At 39.3% G+C, this 26129-nt stretch overlaps 1 protein-coding gene across 1 annotated transcript; it reads left to right on the top strand.

The window, feature by feature from the left end:
* The first annotated feature begins 1305 nt into the window (after positions 1-1305).
* Positions 1306-17557, top strand: LOC124879760 (C-type mannose receptor 2-like). The gene is made up of 5 exons (XM_047384484.1): positions 1306-1428; positions 11011-11048; positions 14929-15306; positions 15485-15915; positions 16918-17557. The coding sequence occupies exons 2-5, from the start codon at positions 11012-11014 to the stop codon at positions 17017-17019; spliced, it is 948 nt and encodes a 315-aa protein (XP_047240440.1). The 5' UTR covers positions 1306-1428; position 11011; the 3' UTR covers positions 17020-17557.
* The last annotated feature ends 8572 nt before the right edge of the window (positions 17558-26129 follow it).

Consider the following 26129-nt stretch of genomic DNA (forward strand, 5'->3'; position numbering starts at 1 on the left):
TTATGAGTGATAAAAAGTTGCATAAAATAATGGAAAAGCTACTTTGTTGGGAAGTTTAAAAATTAAAAGGTGCACTGAAGTCTGCTTTTGCGAAAGAGTCACTGGATATTTGTGGTCCTTTCTGCTGTGAAATCAAACTGAAAGCAAAAAGCCTGATTCAGAAAAGAATACTAGTGTTGTACCTGACATTTTCTGTTTTAAAAAGATTTTAATTCATCAGTGAATATCTCATCCTAAAAAACTGTGTCCCTCTGCATAAATGTGTCCCACTCCTGAACTATGGTGCACAAAATTGTTCATAGGGCCCAAATGATCCCATGGGCTGCACCTTGGACACCCCAAGTTTAGATCAAAGCATATTCACATGTTAAAATGGCCCAGTCAAAGTCCAGACCTAAATCAATTTGAGAATCAGTTGCATTATTTCATATTGTATTATTGCAAACATATCCATTTAGACTGAGTTTAAGCTATTTTGCACAAAAGAATGTAAGAGTTGAGCAAGGCCGGTAGAGTTTTGAGGAGGGCAATTCTGATTTGTAAGGAATTATGAAAAATAAATAACTTTTTCCTTTAACTACACAACTATGCACTGCTTTGTATTAGTCTGTTAAATAAAATTACTAAGAAATATGTTGAAGTTTGTGGATGTAAAGTGACAAAATGTGAAAGTAGAACACATTTTCAGGGTACACAAACATAAAAAAAACAAAATGAAGACTTATTTACCAACTACAGATGGATGAAGAAGCCGATTCCACCCAGACATTAATTGACAGCATGTTCACAAGTATTCTAGCAGAGTTGCAAACACTTCTGCCAATAAATCAATTCCTTTCCATTTTATATAAAATGGATCAGGGAGAGAAGCACATCTGAACAGGGAACAGAATAGATCTAAACAAGACAAGACTTAAGAGGTTTAGTTACAAACCTCTTCACAGTCACTAGAGTGCAGGGCAGCAGCATAACATTGTAGAATGACTACACCTCCCAGCATGCTGTGGGCATACTGGGACATGGAGATGGAGGAGCCATAGAAAAAAAAATGCACAGCCTTAACAATAAAAAATAACAAATATTTACTAATTTCCGATGATAATGTGTTAAAGAATGTCCAAACTGCTTCATCCAAAAATATCCTAAGAATACAGGAAGGATGATAAGCCTCCAGAGGATGTATTTTTCCACTAGTTAGTTTAATCACATTGGCCCAAATTGGTACCCCTTCCCCCATACAGATCCTACCTGACAGACTCCTACTTAATATCTCTCAGCGTGAGCACATGTCTACATACATGAAACCAAATTCAAAGGCACTCATGGGGGATTTATGACACAGGAAAAGACAAAAATCTGCCAGCAACAATCAGACATGATGCACACATTGTAGAAATTTTTTTTACAATCTGATGAAGAACAATGCAGGTAGGAAGAGCGAAAAAATAAGGGGAGGTGGGGGGGGGGGGATGAATGTTTTTGGAAAGATGGATGTTGTTGAGAATGGGAAACAGAGGAGGGGAACTGGAGAAGCGTAGACAGCCAGCAACAGCGAGAGACTTGGGGGGGTTGAGTTCATATTGGGGAAGGAGTGGTGGTAGTGGCGGATGGTGGGAGACTGGGCTACATGACGTTTGTTTCCATGGTGATGGTCTCTCTCTGTCTCCCACATGTAGGGAGATGGTGCTTTAATATATGTGTGCATGCGTGTGTGAGTGTTTGTGTGTATGTGTGTATGTAATGGTTTTTTTTTTTTCTTAAAAATGAAAAGAATCTCTTGTTTGTTTGGTGGCCATTTTATTACTAAGAGAGTAAAACCACAGTAATGAACCATGCCAATTGAAATGCTAAAATGCTTCCAGGGTTTGGAGTCAACACAGATTTCATAATCATGATGCCAACACAAGCCGACTGGTTAAAGAAAATGGCTTTGGTGTAGAGTTTTGCTGTGCATTTCATGAATTATAATATGATTATAAAGTTAAAGTGTGAATGGTGCTGTATGCATGCTTTGGAAACAATGCTACAACTGTGGCTGTTGGGTTTAAATAAAAATGTATATCTTTGCTTAAACAAAGGCTAAATCTGTTGGTGCAGCTGCTAGTGCCAGACAACCACTAATTTCAACCAGTTTGCTCCGGACTGCAGAAATGCCAGATCAATTACACTGAGCGAGTCTGTTTTCCACCTGTGTTTCTGCCATCAAGCTTTTCACTCCCTGATTATTGTAATTAGAGTTTAAATTTGGACTGGTGGGCTAAAGACTTAGGATTTAGCTTGGAAAGGCTCATTTAAAGAAGATGTATAAGAGCTGCAGCTTGGATGGAGGTGGGATTTGAGTGGGGGTTAAAATGCCAGACAGTGAGCAAGCCTGGATGCTTTTGCATGTGTGTTTAATTAGAGATGTGACACTGCATGTTGGAGAAACAGGCTGATATCTGCATGGGGCGTGACCGGCATGGCAAAAAGATCCTGTTGCGATCCACCAAATTGGAGGAAGACAAGGTGGAGGAGGAGGAGGAGGCAAAAGTGGCCTGGGAATTCTGCTCAAACCTGAAGGCAATATCGCCATCTGCTGTCAGGAAGAAAAAAGCCCTTTTGCTTAAAAAAAGAAATCACAGAAGGCACCTTTAAATATGTGACATGAGTACCACTATTTCAAATTGCGTTTTGCTTACAGATGGTCACACAGAAAATTCAGACACCTGAGCGTGAAGCAGCAGCATGAGTCATCAAGCAGACAGGCAGATTCCGTTGCCAATGCTGAAGGTGTTAGTTCATTATAGACCTGTCCATCTTCCTCCATTAACCACACACACCATCTAATTTTCCCATGTTTTTAATTGCAATATTAGTATCATTTGCAATTTTGCACAGTATGAAACAAGATCTTTGTTTAAGAATTCACAATAATAATGTCTTGCTTGCAGAGGTTTAAGCAGTGTTTGTGGAGAACACTGCTTGTTCTCCACAAATGAGTGACACCTGTCACCTGTAAAAATAAGAGGATAGTCTAAAGTGCAACAACTGAAAGGTTAAAAATAGAGTCATTACTGACAAAATGATGCCTAATACTAAACAAACTTGTATATGTTGCTAAATATAGTTTACGGATTCTCTATAAATACACAAAAGGCATGGCAAAATTACATGACCTCAAAAGCTTAATGTTTCAGTTATTAAAAAATAAAAATCAGACTGTGTTCTTTTTTTTAAGCATCCAATAAACAGACCAATCAGAAAAAAAACATCTAAATGTTCTGCTCGTCTTCTTACCAGAACTCCTTACCAGAACTTTTTCATTTTAAAATATTACTAGTTTTTAATAGTCTGCATGCAGGGCCAGCACAGTATGTCACAGATTTTTTTTAAATTACTCACACTTTTACCAAAGCTTTCAGACCATCAAGGGCAACTTCTATAGGTCCCTAGGTTCTTCATAAAAAAGAAAAGGGGACAGGGGTTTTTCAGGTGTGGCCCACGTGGTCCCCAAGTTCTAGAACAGCCACCAAATTTCAAGTGAGAACAGCCCAGGACTACGAACAATTAAAAACGTCTTATTTTGAATACTATATTATGATTATTTTTTGTTCATATAATGTTTTCTTTTAGTTCTGTATATAAGGATAGAATTTTTTTTTATCTACCTGTAGAGCACTTTGACATAGATAGCTTTAACAAGCTGTAATGGATGAATAAAACATTAATTTGCTGTGTATGTTCTCTAATCAGCACAGACTGAGAAACTGTATATCTTTATTAAAAGTATATAGCTCAAATATATACATAGGACCCTAGTAAAATTTGGTTAAATGTTCAAGGTGGAGTTTGCATGTTCTCCCCATGCATGTGTGGGTTCTCACCAGGTACTCCGGCTTCCTCCCACAGTCCAAAGACATGCCTGTTAGGTTAATTGGTCTCTCTAAATTTCCCTTAGGTGTGTGAATGAGTGTGTGCGTGGTTGTTTGTGTGTTGCCCTGCGATGGACTGGCGACCTGTCCAGGGTGTACCCCGCCTCTCGCCCATAGACTGCTGGAGATAGGCACCAGCTTCCCCGCGACCCACTATGGAATCAGCGGTAGAAAATGACTGACTGTTCAAGGTGCAGAAAAATCACTTTTTTGAAGCCAACAACAAGCTTCTGGAAAAAAATTCTGACTGGATATCTGACAACTCCTCTTATGTAAATTGGTAGAGCTTCTATAAAAATGTGTGGGTTTCCTGTCATGAACCCCACTTTTTATAATACCCCATACATTGTCGATAGGGTTAAGGTCAGGGCCACTCCAAAAGCTTAAGCCTGTTTTATTCATTCCCAAGGAAACTGTGATGTGTATGTGGGAAATGGTCTTGTTGAAACATTTGTTTCACTCATTTAACCCAAACTGCTACTTCTGATGAAACTAAAATGACTGTAATGTTGAGGAACAGCCTAGGAACCACCATGGCATAGGCCTATCATAAATTGGAAGATGCTGAAACACCAGTCATGTTCACAGCATATCACTATGGACTAACAAGGTACCGAGCTGGAAAGACGTGCTTGTTTCAAATTTGGCACATTTAAGCTTGACTAAAATTTGCAGCTGCATGAATGGTCAAGTCAAATGCCTTCTTAAAATTTGGACAATGCAGGGTATTCCAATTGGTCAATGACCCTAAACACACATCGCAACTGGTTTTTAAAACAAGCAAAATTACGCGTAAGTAACAGATCCGACCTCAACCCTGTTGAAAACGTAAAATCTATGTCTAAAAATCAGGTCTGTTTTTTTTTATTAATTGAAGATGTGTGTAGTATAATCATACGATCATACAAAACAGTCCAGATACCTAGTTAAAAGGCCACAATTATTATGACATTCATCCTGATTTCATAAATGATCTACAGCTTCCTTTTGACATATAAGAAGCATTTTACTATCTCTCAGCTTTAGTTTCATGTCAAAAATGTCTACCGTTTTGCTGTTGCTCATAGGTTTCATCATGTCCGGTTTGAGTCATAGAAGGAAGCTGTGTTTTGTGAGAAAGATCAGGCATGAAAACCAACTACACGATCCCTGCTCTGACAAAATATTTCCCTGGAGAAATGATCAAAATCAAACCAGCTGATGTTATTTAAATTAAATGTATAATTACGTTCAACTGTTTTTGGGACAGTATGTGAATTTAAGTTATTGTTTAGAATTTTTAGAAAACTCAACCACCGTCCGCAAATATAACAGTTTAAAGGTTAATAAAATAGAGTTTGCATGAACCAGTGTGATATTTCCCGAACTATTCCTTTAACCTCGGAAAGCATTACACCAAAAGGCTTTTTTTAGTTTAATCTTTTTAACAGACATTAGCAGCTGTAGTCAATACAGGTCCTTCTCAAAATATTAGCATATTGTGATAAAGTTCATTATTTTCCATAATGTCATGATGAAAATTTAACATTCATATATTTTAGATTCATTGCACACTAACTGAAATATTTCAGGTCTTTTATTATCTTAATACGGATGATTTTGGCATACAGCTCATGAAAACCCAAAATTCCTATCTCACAAAATTAGCATATTTCATCCGACCAATAAAAGAAAAGTGTTTTTAATACAAAAAACGTCAACCTTCAAATAATCATGTACAGTTATGCACTCAATACTTGGTCGGGAATCCTTTTGCAGAAATGACTGCTTCAATGCGGCGTGGCATGGAGGCAATCAGCCTGTGGCACTGCTGAGGTCTTATGGAGACCCAGGATGCTTCGATAGCGGCCTTCACCTCATCCAGAGTGTTGGGTCTTGAGTCTCTCAACGTTCTCTTCACAATATCCCACAGATTCTCTATGGGGTTCAGGTCAGGAGAGTTGGCAGGCCAATTGAGCACAGTGATACCATGGTCAGTAAACCATTTACCAGTGGTTTTGGCACTGTGAGCAGGTGCCAGGTCATGCTGAAAAATGAAATCTTCATCTCCATAAAGCTTTTCAGCAGATGGAAGCATGAAATGCTCCAAAATCTCCTGATAGCTAGCTGCATTGACCCTGCCCTTGATAAAACACAGTGGACCAACACCAGCAGTTGACACGGCACCCCAGACCATCACTGACTGTGGGTACTTGACACTGGACTTCTGGCATTTTGGCATTTCCTTCTCCCCAGTCTTCCTCCAGACTCTGGCACCTTGATTTCCGAATGACATGCAGAATTTGCTTTCATCCGAAAAAAGTACTTTGGACCACTGAGCAACAGTCCAGTGCTGCTTCTCTGTAGCCCAGGTCAGGCGCTTCTGCCGCTGTTTCTGGTTCAAAAGTGGCTTGACCTGGGGAATGCGGCACCTGTAACCCATTTCCTGCACACGCCTGTGCACGGTGGCTCTGGATGTTTCTACTCCAGACTCAGTCCACTGCTTCCGCAGGTCCCCCAAGGTCTGGAATCGGCCCTTCTCCACAATCTTCCTCAGGGTCCGGTCACCTCTTCTCGTTGTGCAGCGTTTTCTGCCACACTTTTTCCTTCCCACAGACTTCCCACTGAGGTGCCTTGATACAGCACTCTGGGAACAGCCTATTCGTTCAGAAATGTCTTTCTGTGTCTTACCCTCTTGCTTGAGGGTGTCAATAGTGGCCTTCTGGACAGCAGTCAGGTCGGCAGTCTTACCCATGATTGGGGTTTTGAGTGATGAACCAGGCTGGGAGTTTTAAAGGCCTCAGGAATCTTTTGCAGGTGTTTAGAGTTAACTCGTTGATTCAGATGATTAGGTTCATAGCTCATTTAGAGACCCCTTTAATGATATGCTAATTTTGTGAGATAGGAATTTTGGGTTTTCATGAGCTGTATGCCAAAATCCTCCGTATTAAGACAATAAAAGACCTGAAATATTTCAGTTAGTGTGCAATGAATCTAAAATATATGAATGTTAAATTTTCATAATGACATTATGGAAAATAATGAACTTTATCACAATATGCTAATATTTTGAGAAGGACCTGTAAATACCTGCACAAGGAGGGAGCAAATTCAACAAATTGCCACAAGGGGGAGCTTGGAACAAAACAAAGTTACACCTCAAGTTAGATGCCCACTTTCCCAGATAGACAGGCTGTGTGCATCTTGTTTAGTGCCCTTCAGCCTTGAGGATGAGGCTTTCTGCAAATGGTGGCTCTGATTCACAAGAGTCAAAGGTCACACACTGAACTTCTCCATCTCTCCTGGCTCAGGTACAAATATGGAAGGCCAGTGCTGTCAATACAGTGCATGCCAGGTAATGAGTCATGCAGTGCAGGTAAATTACTAATGATCTGTTTAAACAGGGGTCAGATCAAACAGGAAATTTGGGTAAAGACTGACAGAGCGGGATCTCTGGGAGTACTTTTTCTTTAATGTTATTTAGGGGGACAGTTGAACCCAAAGTCACAGGTGACAAGCAATCATTCCCAGTCCTCCTCAAAGACAATACATTTTAAAAATGTTAATAAGAATTTTTTGCTCAACTACATCTAAGTGATCATAATCACTGATCCTGGTGCATAAAATGGTTGTGAACTGTCTGTCACCCTTAGTTTGCTTACATAATGGCCTGAATAACCCTGGAGCGGAAGGTCACACGCCTCATTTCACCACCTTATGGATGTATGGAAATAGGAATTTGAGTTCTCTTCACACAACCAATGAGGCAGTAGAGTTTATTTTTACATAATTACAGTAGGATTGCCTGAACCACAAGCAGCTGTGCCTAGGCCAAAAACAAAGGAAATACGGTGTAAAGACGGATCTTGTGAAAAAACATGCTCTTAGGTCTTCAATTTAACTCAGAAGTCAGGATTTTCAACTTTTAAGTAAAACAAAACTCACCTAGAACACATAAGAGATAGTTCTAGCTGCAGTAGCAAACTATTAATTTACCCCTTTGTCCGTTTATATCGCATTAAATCATTAGCACAGAAAGAGCTGCAATTCCTTAAGCATTGTTGTGTGTGTGCAAAATTTTAAGTAATCTTAAAATGTATTTCTAATAATAACTAGCCTGGTGCTAAATCCTACGTGACCTCTAAAGTACAATTTACACAATGAAGGTGATGTGATGTCATTTCCCAGCAGCAGGTTCTGACATTTGAGAAGAACTGATGGTGCGGTTCTTCTGTTGAATTCACATTAAAATCCTGCTATTGTCCAATCTCTACTGGTAAACATGCTGCTACAGTGTTGGAATGCACAAAAAAGTTGAAATACTATCATATTGGACTGCTGATCAGCCATTGTTGTAGCATAGCACAACAATTAGCTAATTCCACCAGTTTTTCAACTTACAAATGAAACGCGGTTATGGATGTGGGTTCCTTGATCTGAGTGTTTACTTCAAGCACCTTTTCCAATCCCAAGTGAGAAATTCAGCAGGATTTGTAAATTAATCTACTGAGAGCACATGATAGCTAAAATTGTTCCATCAATTCATTCATTCATTCATTTGTAAAATGTTTTAAAAATCCAAATGAGACCAAAGCGCAAAACAATAAAACCATAAAAACAGTCAAAAAGATTCCAAAAAACAAAATAATTCAGTTAAAACGTAAGTTGCTAAAGAACATTAAAAGCCTTTCTGAACAAGTGAGTCTTCAGTTTGATTTAAAAAGGCCCGGTTCGATGATGGAATGAAGATCCAAAGGAAGCTGGTTCCAGAGTGTGGGCGCCACCACCAAAAAGGCCAGGTCACCTCAACGTTTAGGTTTAGTCCTTGTGACATCCAATAAAAGCTGACTGGATGACCTCAAGGACCTGCCACACACACAAACACTTAAAAGTTCAGATAGATAAGGAGATGCGAGGTCATTTAGAGATTTAAAAACGAGCAGTAAAAGTTTAAAATCAATTCTAAAATGAATGGGAAGTCAGTGTAAGGAAAATAAAACTGGGGTAATGTGCGCACGTCGAGTGGTGTTGGTTAAAAAAAGGGTGGCTGCATTCTGGACAAACTGATGGCGAACTAGGCTCCACTGTGATACACCAACATAGAGAGCAATAGTCAAGCCTGGAGCTAATAAAAGCACTAAGGGCCTTGTCTTGATCAGGACTATTGAAAAATTGACCAACTTAACTTTGGCCAAAAGACACAGCTGAAAAAAGCCTGAATCAACTGGATTTTTGAAAGTAAAATCCATATCAAATATTACCCCTAAATTTTTGATTCTGTTATTTAGATTAAAAGTCAAAGCAGGGGCGTCTGTAGTGCCGTTGCTGCCAAATAAAATACGTTCAGCTTTCTGTTCATTGAAAGTAGATCTGTAGATCATCTGCATAGCAGTGGAAGGATAACTGATGTTGAGTTATAGTAGCTCGAAGTGGCAGCATGTTAAGTAAAAATAAAAGAGGGTCAAGGATGGAGCCTTGCGGAACCCCTCATGAAAGAGGAGCACTAAAAAAGGTAAAAACATATTAATCATGACAGAGAAATTTCTATCTCTCAGAAAATAAGTGAACCATTTATGTGCTGTATCACACCCAGTCTGATGTCAGACATATAAAATCAAGAAATCACTTAATCAGAACCTGCCTGACAATGTGACGTTGGCTAAAACATCCCAAAAAGCAACACTTCATGACAACAAACAGCAACAAACTCATTGACATCCAGCATTCTGGAGAAATTTCCAAGGTTTTGTGACTCCAGCAAACCTCATGGCTGTACCATTATCCACAAATAGTGAAAACATGGAGTAAACCCTCCCAGTATTGACCAGCCCACCAAATTTACTTTAGGAGGGCATGAACAACTCATTCAGGAAAACTCATTTACAAAAGAACGCAGAGCAACATCTAAGGAACTGCAGGCCTCACCTGCATTAGTTAAGGTTAGTATTCAATATTTTACATTAACACAAAACTAAGCAAATATTGAATCCATTGGCGAGTTCCAAGGTAAACATTACTGACCAAAAACAACACAAATGAAAAATGTCACATTTGGCCAAAACATTCCCAAGAAGCTTAATTTCAGAATCACAACGGTTAAACAGGCTGGGTGTTGTGTAATGGTTTAGGACTGCTTTGCTGGCTGCTCCAGGACCCGATCGACTTGCTGTAATTGACGGAACAATGAATTCTGATTTCCACCAGAAAATCTGGAAGGAGTATGTCCAGCCATCGGTTTGTGACCTAAAGTCCAATCCACTTGAACTTTAGGTCCAAGTGTTGGATTCATTTTATGCAAATGTCAAGGATTTATACATCTCTGAATCAAAATCTGCTCTAGGCAAATCAGTCTTGTGCTCAGAATTTATACCACTCAACCACACACAAAGACAACCTCTAATTAAGAGAAGTGTGAGAAGATGGTCACTGGCAGTTGAAGAAGCCCTGCAGGGTTATTTTGAGGCTACAGACTGTGATGCACTGTGCCATCCACATGGAGAGGAGATCAGTGCCATGACTTATTGTATGACTATTCAAACCTCAGTGTCAATAACATCATCCTCATCAAAACAGTGAGATGCTTCCCCAATTACAAACCCTGAATCACCAGTGAACTGAAGAAACTGCAAAACCTTTAAAAAGGCATTGGGAAGGGAAGCAGGGAATTATTGAGTAAACAGATTTTAAATGCTCAATTTCACCAGCAAGATTTGCATGTGATGATCTGCTGTTTTAATGCCAGTGTCTGATTATAGAGACTGGCTTTGCATAGCAAAGGAGGGGATAAAAGGAATAAAGCCAACCAAAGTATCCTTAATAGTAGGAGGTTTTTCTAACCAGCGCAACGACCAAAGTAAGATGCAACAAACACAAACAGGCTTTAAGTAATTTAAGTTTAAATCCACCTGTTTTTAACATCGTTTTCTTCTTTTTGTGAAAGTAAAAGGATGGAATTACTGTTTGTTGCCATCGTTGCACTGTATTTGTAGTTTGTTATGTGATTCAAATGTATTAAACATTTACAGAACTACAGAAACTTGTTGTTTTGTAATTGCAACATGAGCTGATTCTGTTGGCTAAAAAATTTCATATTTACTAGTGAATGTTCTTTATTTTTCAGGATGAAAAATACATTCCTGCTTGTCATCGCCTTCTCAGGTTAGTCAAGTTGTGCAAAAGGGTGAAACATAGAGATAGTTCTGATTTTTTTAGATATGTTCTCTTAAGTCATTATCAACAACAGTTTTCTTACCTCTTGTGGACAGATGTCGTACTGAAAGTCCACCTGAAGTGCAATAGTTTTGGGAGGTTTTGCCTCAGGCCATCGGTTGTTTAGAGTAGAGATGGACAATTATTATATTGTTAATTATCTTGTGAAAAAACCTCAATAAGCTCTAATTGATGTCATTTGAAAAATACCAAAAGTTGACTGTGAGACTGGGATTGTTAATTTAGCTTCTTGAACAAATTTTCCAGTTTTGGTTAAATGAGCTGCATTTATTTTAAAAATATGAGTAAACTTAACTATTGTGTTCTGTTCAACAGCATACAGCTGTAGAAGTAAAATATCCATTTTGATGATGGGTTTTATCTTTACAGCAATATTCGTTTTGTGAGCCTCGATGATAAATTTAAAGCTTTTTATCAACCGCATCTCTTGTCATTGCAAAATGCCAAAAAAATTGTGATGAAAGTGTTATTCCATATTGTCCATTCTTAATGTAGGGGCATTGATGGTACATTATGGTAGTTTTCCAGCTCTTTTAGTTATCTGGAAATCCTTCTGGTCAAACTGCTGGGGATTAATACAGGTAGTAGTTTCAACCAAAGGATCTTTGAATAGTTACATTACCATTGTTCGACTGAGAAAACAGCAGCTAATGTAAGAACGGTCTCTGTGTTTCTATCTCTGTCTTTTATCAATGTAAAATAATCAATGTAAAAAAATCACAGCTGTGACCAGTCTTTCACACTTGTTTCAATCTAGTGTTGTCTTGATGTCACAAAAGCATGGAGAAACGTTTTATGTTTCAACAAATAATATAAAGGTTTTATAAATCCTGAGCTGTATTTTTAAAATAATCTCTGTTTTATGTAGAATAAACCAGTTGAAGTTTGACCATCCCAAGTGTTTAGTCGTTAAACAAGAGCTGATTAAATGGAGTACAGACTGCTTGAAATTCAGTAACACAATCCTATAAATTAAAGTGGAACTAAACCAAATAAACCTTTTTTGCAGATTAAGGGCCTGATCTTCAGAAGGTTTGCATTTACAAAACTACACGCAAACCTGTCCACACAGCTAACAGTGTAACAGCGGGCGCACTTTTTAGCGTGTTTGCCTTCTTGAATATGCTAATCAAATGACAATGACCCAGACATGCAAATATATGTGAGGAGGATATGCAAATGTAATCCCTTACTACCCGTAATGCGATTTATCAAACAGAAACAGATTGCGTGTGCAGTTTTTGCGTCTAGATTTAGCACGTTTGATATGCAGGTGCTAACTGGGATGCAAAAATGTCTCCTGTCACTTTGGCCAGAAGGAGGCATAGACAGAATGACAGATGACAAAGAGAGAGAATCTTCTGTACATATGTCAACAGATTTGGGTTGTCAAAAATAAAAATAATAAAAATAGATGAGAATAGAGGATTTTATGTAGGATTATCTAAGGTCTGATTTGAAGCCAATCACAAACACAAGCCATGATATAACTCCTGTGATAAAACTTCTTGCAACACTTTTTCTTGTGTCTGGATCGCTCCAGCGCACCAACCTGTTCATGGCAAAGTGTGCATATAACTGATCAAGCACACACAGATTGTTAACTGTAATCGCACATCGTGCAAAAGATCCACTGTCCTTTGATGATGATAATATAAATAATAGAAATGACATAAAGATATTATAAGGCATATTAAATCCTTATTTGCAAAATGGATGCTAAAATCCTTTTTAAGGTGGCCTATTCCATGTGGTGAAAAAGACAGTGTACGCATTAACTTTGTCATTAAACAAAATAAATCGCATTATTGACAGTAACATTGTGTCATTGCAGAGTAATCAGAGCTGGATCAGTTGGATTACATTGTTTAAATGTGAACATATGGCAGGGGAGGGTTTATACAATGAAAAATAATTTTGTGTCACCAACAAACAATTTAAACAATTCAAATATTGGTAAAACAAACAAAAGGAATTTAGTAAAATCCTTGGAAAATAATAAATTTTTACGTATATAAATGTTCGATTTAAATACTTTGCAGGACAGTTATGTGGCGCTATGTTTTAAAATTAGCAAATCTATAACATACCAATTACCAACTCCTACAACAAACTATTTTTATGTTGCTTATATTACGTTCAGGCTTAAATATTGTGGCTGTTTATGATAAACTCTGAACTCATCAAACATATACACAAAAAACAAAAAGAACACGGCAAGTCTCCGAAAAGAAATAAAAGATCAAGTGAGGCAAACCTCTAATAAATTAATTGATGGACATGTTTGTCTTTGATATTGTTAATATTGATTGGCCAATTTTTTGCGAGTTACGTCAAGCAACACAGTTAACAAGCTGTCGATGTGCTAGACACGACACTGACCAGCTGCTCCTTGTGCGCACCAGCGTTGGAGGGTGCGCACCACTCTGGACATAGCTCTGCACTCCTACGCAATGGCCTGTAATCCAATATTTTAATTAAAGGCAACGTAGAATGTAGTATTCGCCTCACTGGGTCAAACATAAAGCATCTGTGCACAGAACAACTTCAAACCTAGTCTTCTGCTTGCGCAATTACACACTCAGAGGCAGCCAAAATCAGCAAATAAATCCTTCTTAATTATGCAACGCAAAACACCTGCATGCTTCAAGCGCCACAGCTTTTGTTTTCTTTTCCTTTCGTTCCACTGGGGACAGTAGCCGCCAGCCAGTAGCACACGCAATTTCCTAATTTAAATAGGGCGGTTTGCACCTGATTTGCACCTGTTATCCATTGCACGTGCAGTCTTTGAAGATCGCATGCAACATGTGCACTTATTGCATGTCCAATTTGTTTTTTTTACAAGCAATTTAGCACCTCTGTTTGGGATCTTTAAGATCAGGCCCAAAGTGTATAATTGTAGCCTTAATGGTGTTATCTTTATGTTACTGTGCAATTTTTTACATTCATGTAAACGTCAGGAGTTGGAATTGAGAGCATTGATCATAGTGTTTTATGCTTTATACCTTCGATCATATACTTTACTTGAGATATATAAATATAGACCTACATATAAATGTAAACTTTCTGAAAGTTTGTTACTGCTTTGAATGTTAACCTATATTAGCAATGATGCTGGTAACATCAGTTTACTGCTCAGAAACTGGACCCGTTTTGTCCTCCACTGCCTTGGCAGCACCAACTTTGGGCATCACTGAATCAGCGTCTTGAGCCAGCGGCTCGAACTGATAAGGCTCAGGCCCGCTGGGTTCATAAAATCTCCCTCAACCTCTGGTGACGAGAGAGGTGAAGAATCCTCCACCTCAAAAGATCAATCCATGGTGAAACTACCAGCGTCGATCTGCTCACTCTCCATGTTTCAATATGTCAAAAAAAGCTTAACACACCCACTTAACTCCCGCTCATCCCCACACTTTGCCGTGCCCCTCAGTGCTTCTTGAGTCTGCCCTCCCTAGTGACATTTTTGAAAATTTGTCTGGGGGTTGGGGTCATGCTTTTACATTGGATTTAGTTCTACTTTAAGCCTGAAAAGCCATCTTAAATTTCTTAGATACAGACTGCAGCATCATTAGCTGGCTGTAAAGCACCAACCTCCAACTAACATGACGTGACGATCTGTCACACAAGCCACCCCCCTACACCCAAAGTGGTTCTACCGCCACGAACACAATGTTGCCCTTGGTAATGAGCCATATAATCAATATCAAAAAGACCATCTGTTGGCAGAGAATGAGAGGCATAGGATGAGGATGTTGTAGTTGTCTTACTTTAAATTACAATGATTTTGAAACTTTTTCTTGTCAAGCAGGAGTTTATGTTCTGTCTACAAACCTTTTTCGAGAGTACCACTATGTGAACAGCCCACAGACATGGGTTGAAGCTCAGCAGTACTGCAGAGAGGTGTACGGTGACCTGGCCACCATAGACAGCCCAGAACAAAATGACAGGTTGCTCCTTGCCCTGTCGGAACCTGGAAAGTTTGCTTGGATTGGGCTTTATGATAACACAACGGGCTGGAAATGGACTATGGGAGCTGATGACTTGGCCAGCACAAACGGTTTCTCACCCTGGCAACCAAATCAGCCTGACAACAAAGACGGCAAGCAGAGCTGCATAGTTATGAACTTGACAGGGGGCTGGCGGGATGAAATCTGTGACACAGAGCGCCCTTTTATCTGCTTTGATGGTAGGATGATTTTTATCAAATCAACATTTCATTTTTCAAAGCTGCTATCAATCAAACTATCAAAGATGAATATAATAAGGTCGGATAGTGGTAAATATGAAAATAGGAAAACAAGACAAATTATGTCATTTTAAAGGAGAGAAATTACTTCTTGCTGTTTTTCTCATTTTTCTTTTAGAACAAGACGCTTCTAAATACATCGTAGTGCAAACAGTCATGTTTTGGAAAGATGCTAAGAACTACTGTCGGTCCAAACACACAGACCTGGTCAGAGTATGGAACATGACTATAAACGAAAAAATCCACCCACTGATTGAAACGAACCACTGGATCGGCCTTTACAGAGACCTCTGGGCTAACTGGTCTGACAGCAGCCCGGTGACCTTCAAAAACTGGGGGCTGGGCCAGCCTGACAACAGTGGTGGCACCAGCATGACTTCCTGTGCTGCAGTTGAAACAGCCACAGGAACATGGTGGGATGTTGACTGTAGTGAAAAGCATGAGTTTATTTGTCAGACTCTGATCCCATCGAAGAGGAGGTTAAAGCTGCGCTTCCAGTCTGAGGCCGACCTGACTGACCCCCACATCCAGCAGCAGATTTTAGACCAGGTACAGTGAGCCTCAATTTGCTGTTTTTCCTCTATCTTGGGAAATCTAACACATAATGTCAGTATAATTAAAGTTATAGTGTAGAGTTTGTTAAAGTGGGATTCTGTTGAGAGGTTTTGAGCAGTCAATATCTAATCTTTTTTAAAGAAAAAACACAAATCACCATAATTAACAGAAATAAAGGCTTGAAAACATCACACCATATGTCATTAATCTCTATAATGTATTTCATTTAGTGAACAGAGTTACTGAAGCAAAGTAACTTATCAGTAATATTCAAATTTTTTAAACATGACTGCTGATAAAAAAAAGGCTTGGATACTACAGAACATGCACCAGTCAATCAAAGACAATCTTTTAGCATATTAAGGTATTAAAAAAATCTTTTAATAAAAAATCTAGGTCTTTACCAGCTTACAAATTACTTGATTGTACAAAAATATCATACCACAGACTTAAACCATGGCTATTTATCACAGAAAGAAGAAGCCAAAATCAAAATTTAACCGATTTTGGCTTCTACAAATCCCACATTTGTTTTAAATGCATAAAAACAATGGATTTGAATTACCGGTAATTGTTTTTACAGCTGGATGGCATGAAGATCATACTGTCTAAATTGTCTACCTGCTATCATATTTGTATTAAATATACGTAGAACTCTGACTGAGATGGCCCATTGTTCGCAACAGTAGCCTTCCCCTGTGAAACATGGATCCTGTTAGGATATCCAGCCAGAGTGACTGTCTAACTGGCAGTGTAAAAAACAAGTGTTCATATCAACTGCTTTAGCATTTTTTGATCTTTACACCACATTGTTTGTGTTACATCTTTCCGTTTGCTTCAATATCTTTAGGAAAGGCAAATTCATTATTTACAGTAAATGAAAGCAGTTAGAGTCAATGATTACGGATGAGATTTAACATTTTTAAAGCTGATAAACCAAACGGCACAAATAAAATACTCCACCATTAAATCTAATGTTTTTTTCCTTTCATTTAGCTGCAGACTAAACTTGAGACTGGTGGATTAACAGACTTCAAGCTTCGTTGGATTGAGAAAGATGGACAGATTTTTCAAAAGAAAACGTTGAAAAATACCTGAAGAAACATTAGGCTTTTGCAAATGTATGCCTAGTAGCACATCGGTGTCAAGCTGTTATTTCAGCAGCATTTGTCACAGTCATCAAGGACAGTTTTACTTTTCTTTGATTTTTTTGCTAAGATACATTAATTTTACAGAAAAAAGATACAAAGCCTTTTTGTTGTAGATGTATTTTTCCCCCTCCAAATGTCCATGCTTCATCATCCATATAGTTTGATTTATTCTTTATCTAATGTTTTTGTGTTATACAAAAGCTCTGTAAATTATTTTAGCTACTTTAAACTTTAAAGGATAGTTTAAGTACCTTTAAACTTACTTTAAACTAAAATTCTACTACAGTTAATTTTTGTTTTCTTAAATTCAACAGCTTGATTTAGTTAAAAAGAAAATAGATATTCCTGTCTGTGATCCAATGGCATGCTGGTATGGCTTGAATTATTGTTTATCCTCAAACACAAAATGTTTGATAAGTGCTTGTTCAATAATTGGAAACATTTGTAATTATTCATCATAATCTAAAACTGTATTAAATTATCTGAAACTGCTGATAAACTGTGTACTGTGTTTATTAGCATCACAGTTTAGAAATGGTAAACTTTAATGGGAAGCAACTAAATGTATTGTATGTGTAGACTGTAAACAAATAGTAATGTACGGTGTAATGGAACTCGGGCTGCCTTACAACACTCATCCTCCTTAGTTTTTTTCTGATTTTGGCTGCTTTCAGCCTGGATTTTAAAGGACCATAATGAAAAAATATTATCTTTTGTTCATTGAAACACATACTTACATGTGGTTTTCCACATGTGATCAATTCTTAACACACACTGAATCAAAATAGTTTTTATACTATTGAAAAGATTGGTAAAACAGTTTAAAATACATCAGGAATGCTCAGCAGTACAGTTAGGGCACATATGTTGAGGTTTGTGGCCCATACCTGGTCCAATTTATACTTTTCGATTTCCTGCTGGATCCTACAGATGATTTATGAAAGCTAATTCTAGAGTCTGGGTTAGTCATTCCAAAACTTTAATTTTCCTCTCACAATTGTGTTTTTGATTTGGTCGTTTTCTTGGATTCATTGTAATTCTGTGAAGCACAGAAGCAGGCCTTTCTTGCATGTCTTCCCTTCTCTCTCTTCTTATTTTCTGTCTGATTACTGTGAATAAAGGCCACTAGTGCCACAATATCTTGAGAAAACAATCATTACTGACAGAATCAAGAAATCATCACAACAGAACTAGCAGCTACGGACAAAATGGAGTAGTTTACATAAAGGGTCTCATTAAACAAACACAACATGCCCTGATCTTAAGAAATTTAACAAAAGATTAAAAACAAAGTAATTTATATCTATCAGTCTGGGAAAGGTTTGACACCTATTTCTAAGGCTTTGGGACTCCAGAAAACCACAGTGAGATCCACTATCCACAATGGAGAAAACATGGACCAGCGTTGAACCTTATCAGGAGTAGCTGGCCCACCAAAGAGTGCATCAACAAATCATCCAGTTGGTCACAAAAGAACCCAGAACAACGGTAATGTACTGCAGGGCTCACTTGCCGCTTACCACTATAAGTTCAATCTTCAACAAAAAGAAAAAGACTGGGCTAAAATTGTATGGCTGAATGGCTGAAAAGCTTAAATCCAGTTAAGATGCTGTGGCATGGCTTTAAACAGCTTTAATGGTCAAAATTCCTCCGGTGTAGCTTAATTAAAACAATTCTGCAGAGTTCTAAATTTCCAAATGTCCGTTTTCTGAGACAATAATTTTTATAAATATTGCAATCTAGTGCCATGTCTGGCCAGTTGGGATGCCTGGGTATAAAAGGAGCTGTAGAGTTCCGTTCCCCATGTTGGGACGGCAGACATGGGTTACAACATTAAAGGCCAGTAAGAACTTTTCTGGAACTTTCAAAATAAATCGCATTAACCTACTTCCAGCACATCCAGGAACAGAAGGAGAGCAGACTTCCCGTGATGACACTGTTTGAATAAAAACCCCACGTTCCAACAAACAGGCGTATGTTTACTATTTGTTTACTGGCAAGCAGACAGAACTCTTCAAACTGGATCCAAGAGTGTCATACGATCATGCGATCATATGCACAAAGTTAAGTAGGAATGAATTGCTGTTTGTTTATCCGGTATTTATTCATGAACGTGGTAATTGAGGTGCAAGCGTAGCTTGACTTTTCTTTCTGAGGTCGACAGAAGCAAACTGTGTTCCAGAGACTTCCTAGCAGAGATCCTGTCTCTACAATGCCGAGTGGATTGGTTTTCCCAGCCTGAAGGAAGGACAACAGGACCACAGCACCGTGGCCATGGCAGTAACGTGCAGTTAGACCAGACCTGTAGAACGAGCCACCCCACCCCACAGCTACGGAGGTTAGCTGCAAGCTAATCCTTTGTTTACCCACACGTGGATGTTTCCCTCAATGCGAGGACAACTTCTCTTTAGCACGGTTCACATAAGAGGTAGTGTTTGATCAGAGAAGATCAGTTTAGAGTTAAACAATCTAAATAATGTTCGTTTTATGACGTTTGTTTTGTTTGTGTTGAGAAACTGAACTAATGATGTGTTCTGTGTTGTGTTTTTTATGTTAAGACAAACTTTATTTAAAGGGTGGTTTTAAACAAAGAAGTTTGGCCATAATCCGCCGTCCATGCTTATGCATTTCTATCTTTTATTAGTGGTATTTTAAAGGCATGTGTTTGATTCTGATGACACGCTATAAGCTTCTTTTGTTAGCTCCAACTGCTAACGGCTAAGAACACATGCTCGCCCACTTTGAGTCAGATGAAGATCTTTTACCCAGAAAGGTTGTTAGTTTCCAATCTAGGAAATAATATTTCCCTAAATGTTATTTTGCTAAACACCATTAAGACCCATTTATCCAAAAGGTTCGGTTCTCATTCAAAATAATATTTCCTTAAATATTATTTTAATAAATAAAGGCAGCTAATTAAACACTGAGAATAAGTCATCCAAAGAGTTGTTTTTTTTCAGCAAATCATTCTTCAAATTTTTGTTTTTGTTAAAATAATGTTTTATCTGATCTCGCATTGTGAATGGTCCTTTGAAGGTATACCAATTATTGCCTAAGTTAATCCAAGACTAACTTCACTTCATTTCCAGATTTTTCAAGATAGTCCTTGGTTCTCAAACAGAAATAACATTGAATGGTAATGTTGCATCACTCTTTTGGTTATCTTTGATTCACTTGTTTATATTGTATATAGCCCGTTAGTCTTCCTTATTCTTTTATTTTGCTTGGTGATTTAGTTGGGTTAATTTAGCAATGTACAGTTTGTTGATTGAGATATGTTTGACTTTGAGTTGACTTATTTTTCTTAATAAATTCTTGTATTTTAAGAAATTGTGTGAATTCATTCTGTGTGTGTGCAGAGTTGTGCTGTTCAATAATGTCAGAGCTTGGCTCATCCATTTCAATTTTGTCATAATACCACCGCCTTATTGGACTGGTACCCACATGACAACCCTTAACAGACCGAATTATTATTTAATAAAATATTGAAGTATTAATATAAAATAACATATTCATAATCACAACACCCAGGTTGCTTTCCTTCCATGTTTCCTCTGCACACCTCACTTTGGGGACGGAGGTGGTCCGTCTGTGGACGGGGGTGTCCTGCGCTACCTTGCTGTGGTAGGCGTCCTCTCTTGCTGCACTATTGCAATTCTATCAGGCGGCTAATGCTAGTTTGGTCATAGGTGAACGCCAGAAGCCTTTCTTCTTCCATCCTGCTTCCCTGTGTTTGTGTGTGTGTGTGAGAACCTGCATGTATCAGCAGGTAAGTGACCCCTCTGCAGATGCCTCATCGTCAAATTAGGCTTGCCATATTAATGTTTTTTTTTAAGTGAACCCATGATCAGCTGATTGAGCTCCATGTGCTACACAACGGCTAATGAGCTAAATCAGAGCGAGTCGCTGCTTTCCAGTCTCCAGCAAACCACTGCTGTGTTTTGAATTTATTGGCATTTGCTTCTCTCTGGGTTCGGCCTCCAGACGAGTTCAGCCATGTCATGAAGACAACCTGGTTATTGCTTATACAGCCAATAAGAACAACAGTGAAAATTATGTGCATATCAAGCTGCCATTGTAGCACTAGCTGATTCTTTTTAATGGAGTGTTTGTAGTGGGTTGCACTTCCAGCTTTGTTAGATTTCTGTTCATTTTCTTTTTTTTTTATTGGCCCGCAGCCCTATTAATTCTTTCCATTTGAGCTGTTTTGTGGTTGTATATAAGTTACATTTGTTTTGGCTGATTATTTGTTCTACTATCTTGATTCTTATTTACCATATTTTGAGTTGCTATTTTGTAAGTGATTTATTTTGTTATATTTGGTTAGAGATATAGGCCCATTAATTATTTTGTCCTTTTTTCAGTGGCTGAGGACTGGTGGCGGAGCTGGTGGTCAGGCGATGTCCTCCTCATTGTGCTATGTTGTGCGGGGATTTTGGTCACATCACCGTGTGTGTTGATCACGTGCACCTTTGTGCTTTAAGATTTTCTTTTGCATGTTTATTTTCTTTATTTTGGTCAATGCTTCCTATTCCTTTGGGCCCTGATCCAACCTGCAACCTCAGCTCCTGACCAGGTACCCTTCCCCCTTCTTGGAATGAATAGTTCGTTTATTGTTAAATTTTTATATATATCAAATACATTGGTGTTTTAAATCTTGAAATCACATCTCATCTGTTCTGGGTAATAATGAACTGGTGTTCCTTGGTGGGTAATGGGTGCAATTCCCAGGGAGGTCATTGTCCTGTTGAAAAATAAATGATGGTCCAAATAAATGCAAACCGGATGGAATAGTATGCCGCTACAAGATCCTGTGGTAGCCATGCTGGTTCAGTATGCCTTCAATTTTAAATAAATCCCCAACAGTGTCACCAGCAAAGCACCCCCACACCATCACACCTCCTCCTCCATGCTTCACGGTGGGAACCAGGAATGTAGAGTCCATCCGTTCACCTCTTCTGCGCCACACAAAGACACGGTGGTTGGAACCAAAGATCTCAAACCTGGACTCATCAGACCAAAGCACAGATTTCCACTGGTCTTATGTCCATTTCTTGTGTGCTTTAGCCCAAACAAGTCTCTTCTGCTTGTTGCCTGTCCTCAGCATTGGTTTCCTAGCAACTATATTACAATGAAGGCCTGATTCACACAGTCTCCTCTTAACAGTTGTTCTAGAGATGTGTCTGCTGGTGGAACTCTGTGTGGCATTGACCTGTTCTCTAATCTGAGCTGCTGTTAACCTGCGATTTCTGAGGCTGGTGACTCGGATGGACTTATTGTCCGCAGCAGAGGTGACTCTTGGTCTTCCTTTCCTGGGGCAGTCCTCATGTGAGCCAGTTTCTTTGTAGCGCCTGATGGTTTTTGCGACTGCACTTGGGGACACTTTCAAAGTTTTCCCAATTGTTTGGACTGACTGACCTTCATTTCTTAAAGTAATGATGGCCACTCGTTTTTCTTTACTTAGCTGCTTTTTTCTTGCCATAATACAAATTCTAATAGTCTATTCAGTAGGACTATCAGCTGTGTGCTGTGTACTGTATCCACCTCCTGCACAACACAATTGATGGTCCCAACCCCATTTATAAGGCTTGAAATCCCACTTATTAAACCTGAAAGGGCACACCTGTGAAGTGAAAACCATTTCAGGTGACTACCTCTTGAAGCTCATCAACAGAATGCCAAGAGTGTGCTGTCAAAGCTGTCTCTGCTTCCCCGGGTCCGTTGATTTGGGCACAGGTTTCAAAAGAGTGAAATAAACACAAAGTTCAATCAACTTAAGTTCGCCTCTGCGCAGAGTGAGAGAAAGATGCCCCAGCCAAACACCTGCGAGCAACAACTCTTCTACCCTCTGGTTCCAGCTCGTTTTACTAAGTCTCAAGGGTGTGTTCAACATATACATATATCATGTCAGCATAACAGTTCCTTATGTCCAAATAAGGAGTGCTTCTGGTTATTTTCTTCTAGTAAGCTTATCCTCCCCTATCTTCTTCACCCCCATCCGGTAATCCCCTGTCCTTCACCAATTTATGACCTCTATCTTCACTCCCTATGCTTTACTCCCCTCTCCTCTATCTGCACATTCCAGTTACACATATAGATAGTTTATATTCTACAATCCCCCTTTTGAACTCTCAAAAAGAGTTCACAATCTAAAATTTCCTTTAACCAAGTACTTCTAAGAATAAGTAGAAATAAGTAAAAATATTACTGTACCACCTGTAAAACGAGAAAATCATTAAGAAAACATGCATCCATCTTATTATGCGTCCATAAATTCACACTCTGAGTCCTCATCCTGGTTATGGTCAATTTGCAACAGTGGCATCGTTATCTTTGGATCCATCTGCTCAATTGCAGAGGTGATGAGGCGCACCATCAGAGAACAAATGCATGGCACACAACAACATCCACAGGTCACCATTATAGCTGCAAATACTGCAATAGAAATCATCAAAGACATTATCAAACCCTTCCAGTGTCCAAATATGCCTGTCATCCACTCCTCCAGAGGATTATCAATTCCAGAATGTTCATGCATGGTGGCGGAGAGGGTCTTAAGTCCCTCTAAAGCCTTTGACACTGAACCATCCGGTGCAGTGTTATTAGGAATAAAGGTACAACACATATCTCCAAACATGGCACACACGCCCCCTTTTTCAGCTAACAACATATCCAATGCCATCCTATTTTGTACTGCCATGAGGGAAGTTGGGGCCAATTGTTCAGATAAACCTTCTACAGTGTCTCGAGTTAGATTGGCCAGACGCAAAACATTATAATGAATATAATTAATGCGGTCTACATTTTTGTTGGGCGTTACTGGCAACAAGGTAGCTATAATAGGGATGTTTTCAAATCCAGCTGATATTTGGTCTGCAAGTTTATACTCATTTGGCAATCCTCGCGGAACTCCAATTGCATCTATATAGGTGGGGTCAGGTCAAAAGTGGTTGAAGCGCTTCTTTTCATAATATGTCTTCTCCTCCTACGAGTGAGTGCCAGTGCCTTATCTTGTTGATATGTCACAGAGGTAATATTAGGACCAATTAAAATCAACGGGGCCTGCAATCTGACCATTGCACATACTCCTATGGTGTTATTTGGTATATTAGTGAGAAGTCTATATCCTCCGCAGTAGTAATATAATCCTGATCGTGCCCAAAGTCCTATCACTTTCCCAGACGTGGTGGTATTACACCAGCCCGAGGGAATTTGTCCTACATTCACATTTGGGGTGTTCAAGGTGAACTTGAAACAAGAATATGTCCCACTCAGCCACTGGGGAGTGAATGGTCCTGTCTTGGTATTGTTAGATATTGGTGGGAAAATACTGGCTAGTGTAGAATATAAACTATTTATGTGTGTAATATTAACTATCTATAGGGGTTGGACAATGAAACTGAAACACCAGGTTTTAGACCACAATAATTTATTAGTATGGTGTGGGGCCTCCATTTGCGGCCAATACAGCGTCAATTTGTCTTGGGAATGACATATACAAGTCCTGCACAGTGGTCAGAGGGATTTTAAGCCATTCTTCTTGCAGGATAGTGGCCAGGTCACTACGTGATACTGGTGGAGGAAAACGTTTCCTGACTTGCTCCTCCAAAACACCCCAAAGTGGCTCAATGATATTTAGATCTGGTGACTGTGCAGGCCATGGGAGATGTTCAACTTCACTTTCATGTTCATCAAACCAATCTTTCACCAGTCTTGCTGTGTGTATTGGTGCATTGTCATCCTGATACACGGCACCGGCTCCAGGATACATTGTTTGAACCATTGGATGCACATGGTCCTCAAGAATGGTTCGGTAGTCCTTGGCAGTGACTCGCCCATCTAGCACAAGTATTGGGCCAAGGGAATGCCATGATATGGCAGCCCAAACAATCACTGATCTACCCCCATGCTTCACTCTGGGCATGCAACAGTCTGGGTGGTACGCTTCTTTGGGACTTCTCCACACCGTAACTCTCCAGGATGTGGGGAAAACAGTAAAGGTGGACTCATCAGAGAACAATACATGTTTCACATTGTCCACAGCCCAAGATTTGCACTCCTTGCACCATTGAAACTGACGATTGGCATTGGCATGAGTGACCAAAGGTTTGGCTATAGCCGCCCGGCCGTGTACATTGACCCTGTGGAGCTCCCGACGGACAGTTCTGGTGGAAACAGGAGAGTTGAGGTGCACATTTAATTCTGTCATAATTTGGGCAGCCGTGGTTTTATGTTTTTTGGATACAATCCGGGTTAGCACCCGAACATCCCTTTCAGACAGCTTCCTCTTGTGTCCACAGTTAATCCTGTTAGATGTGGTTTGTCCTTCTTGGTGGTATGCTGACATTACCCTGGATACCGTGGCTCTTGATACATCACAAAGACTTGCTGTCTTGGTCACAGATGCGCCAGCAAGACGCGCACCGACAATTTGTCCTCTTTTGAACTCTGGTATGTCACCCATAATGCTGTGTGCATTTCAATATTTTGGGCAAAACTGTGCTCTTACCCTGCTAATTGAACCTTCACACTCTGCTCTTACTGGTGCAATGTGCAATCAATGAAGACTAGCTACCAGGCTGGTCCAATTTAGCCATGAAACCTCCCACACTAAAATGACAGGTGTTTCAGTTTCATTGTCCAACCCCTATATGTGTGTAACTGGCATGTGTACATAGAGCATAGGGGGGTCAAGCTTAGGGAGTGAAGCATAGAAAGTGCAAGGTCCTTAGGGAGGGAAGTAGAGAGTCCAAAGTCATAAATTAGTGAAGGACAAGGAATCACAGATGGGGGAGAAGAAGACAGGGGAGTACAGCGCACAGAAAGGGCAAGGTCATAAATTGGGGAAGGAGACAGGGCTGGAGCCAGACAGGATGAGTTTGTTATGGGAGAAGGACTAGAAGTACTCCTTATTTGGATATGAGGTTATATTGTTGAAGGGGAGATATTTACAGACAGGATGATTGTGTATGTGTATTACATAGCAGCGAGGGGTATATAAAGGTATTGTGGCCCCTCCAAAACGGACAACACACAGACGTTTCCAGGTACCAGTGT

The sequence above is a fragment of the Girardinichthys multiradiatus genome, chromosome 13 (assembly GCF_021462225.1).
Source record: "Girardinichthys multiradiatus isolate DD_20200921_A chromosome 13, DD_fGirMul_XY1, whole genome shotgun sequence".
Classification (NCBI taxonomy): domain Eukaryota; kingdom Metazoa; phylum Chordata; class Actinopteri; order Cyprinodontiformes; family Goodeidae; genus Girardinichthys; species Girardinichthys multiradiatus.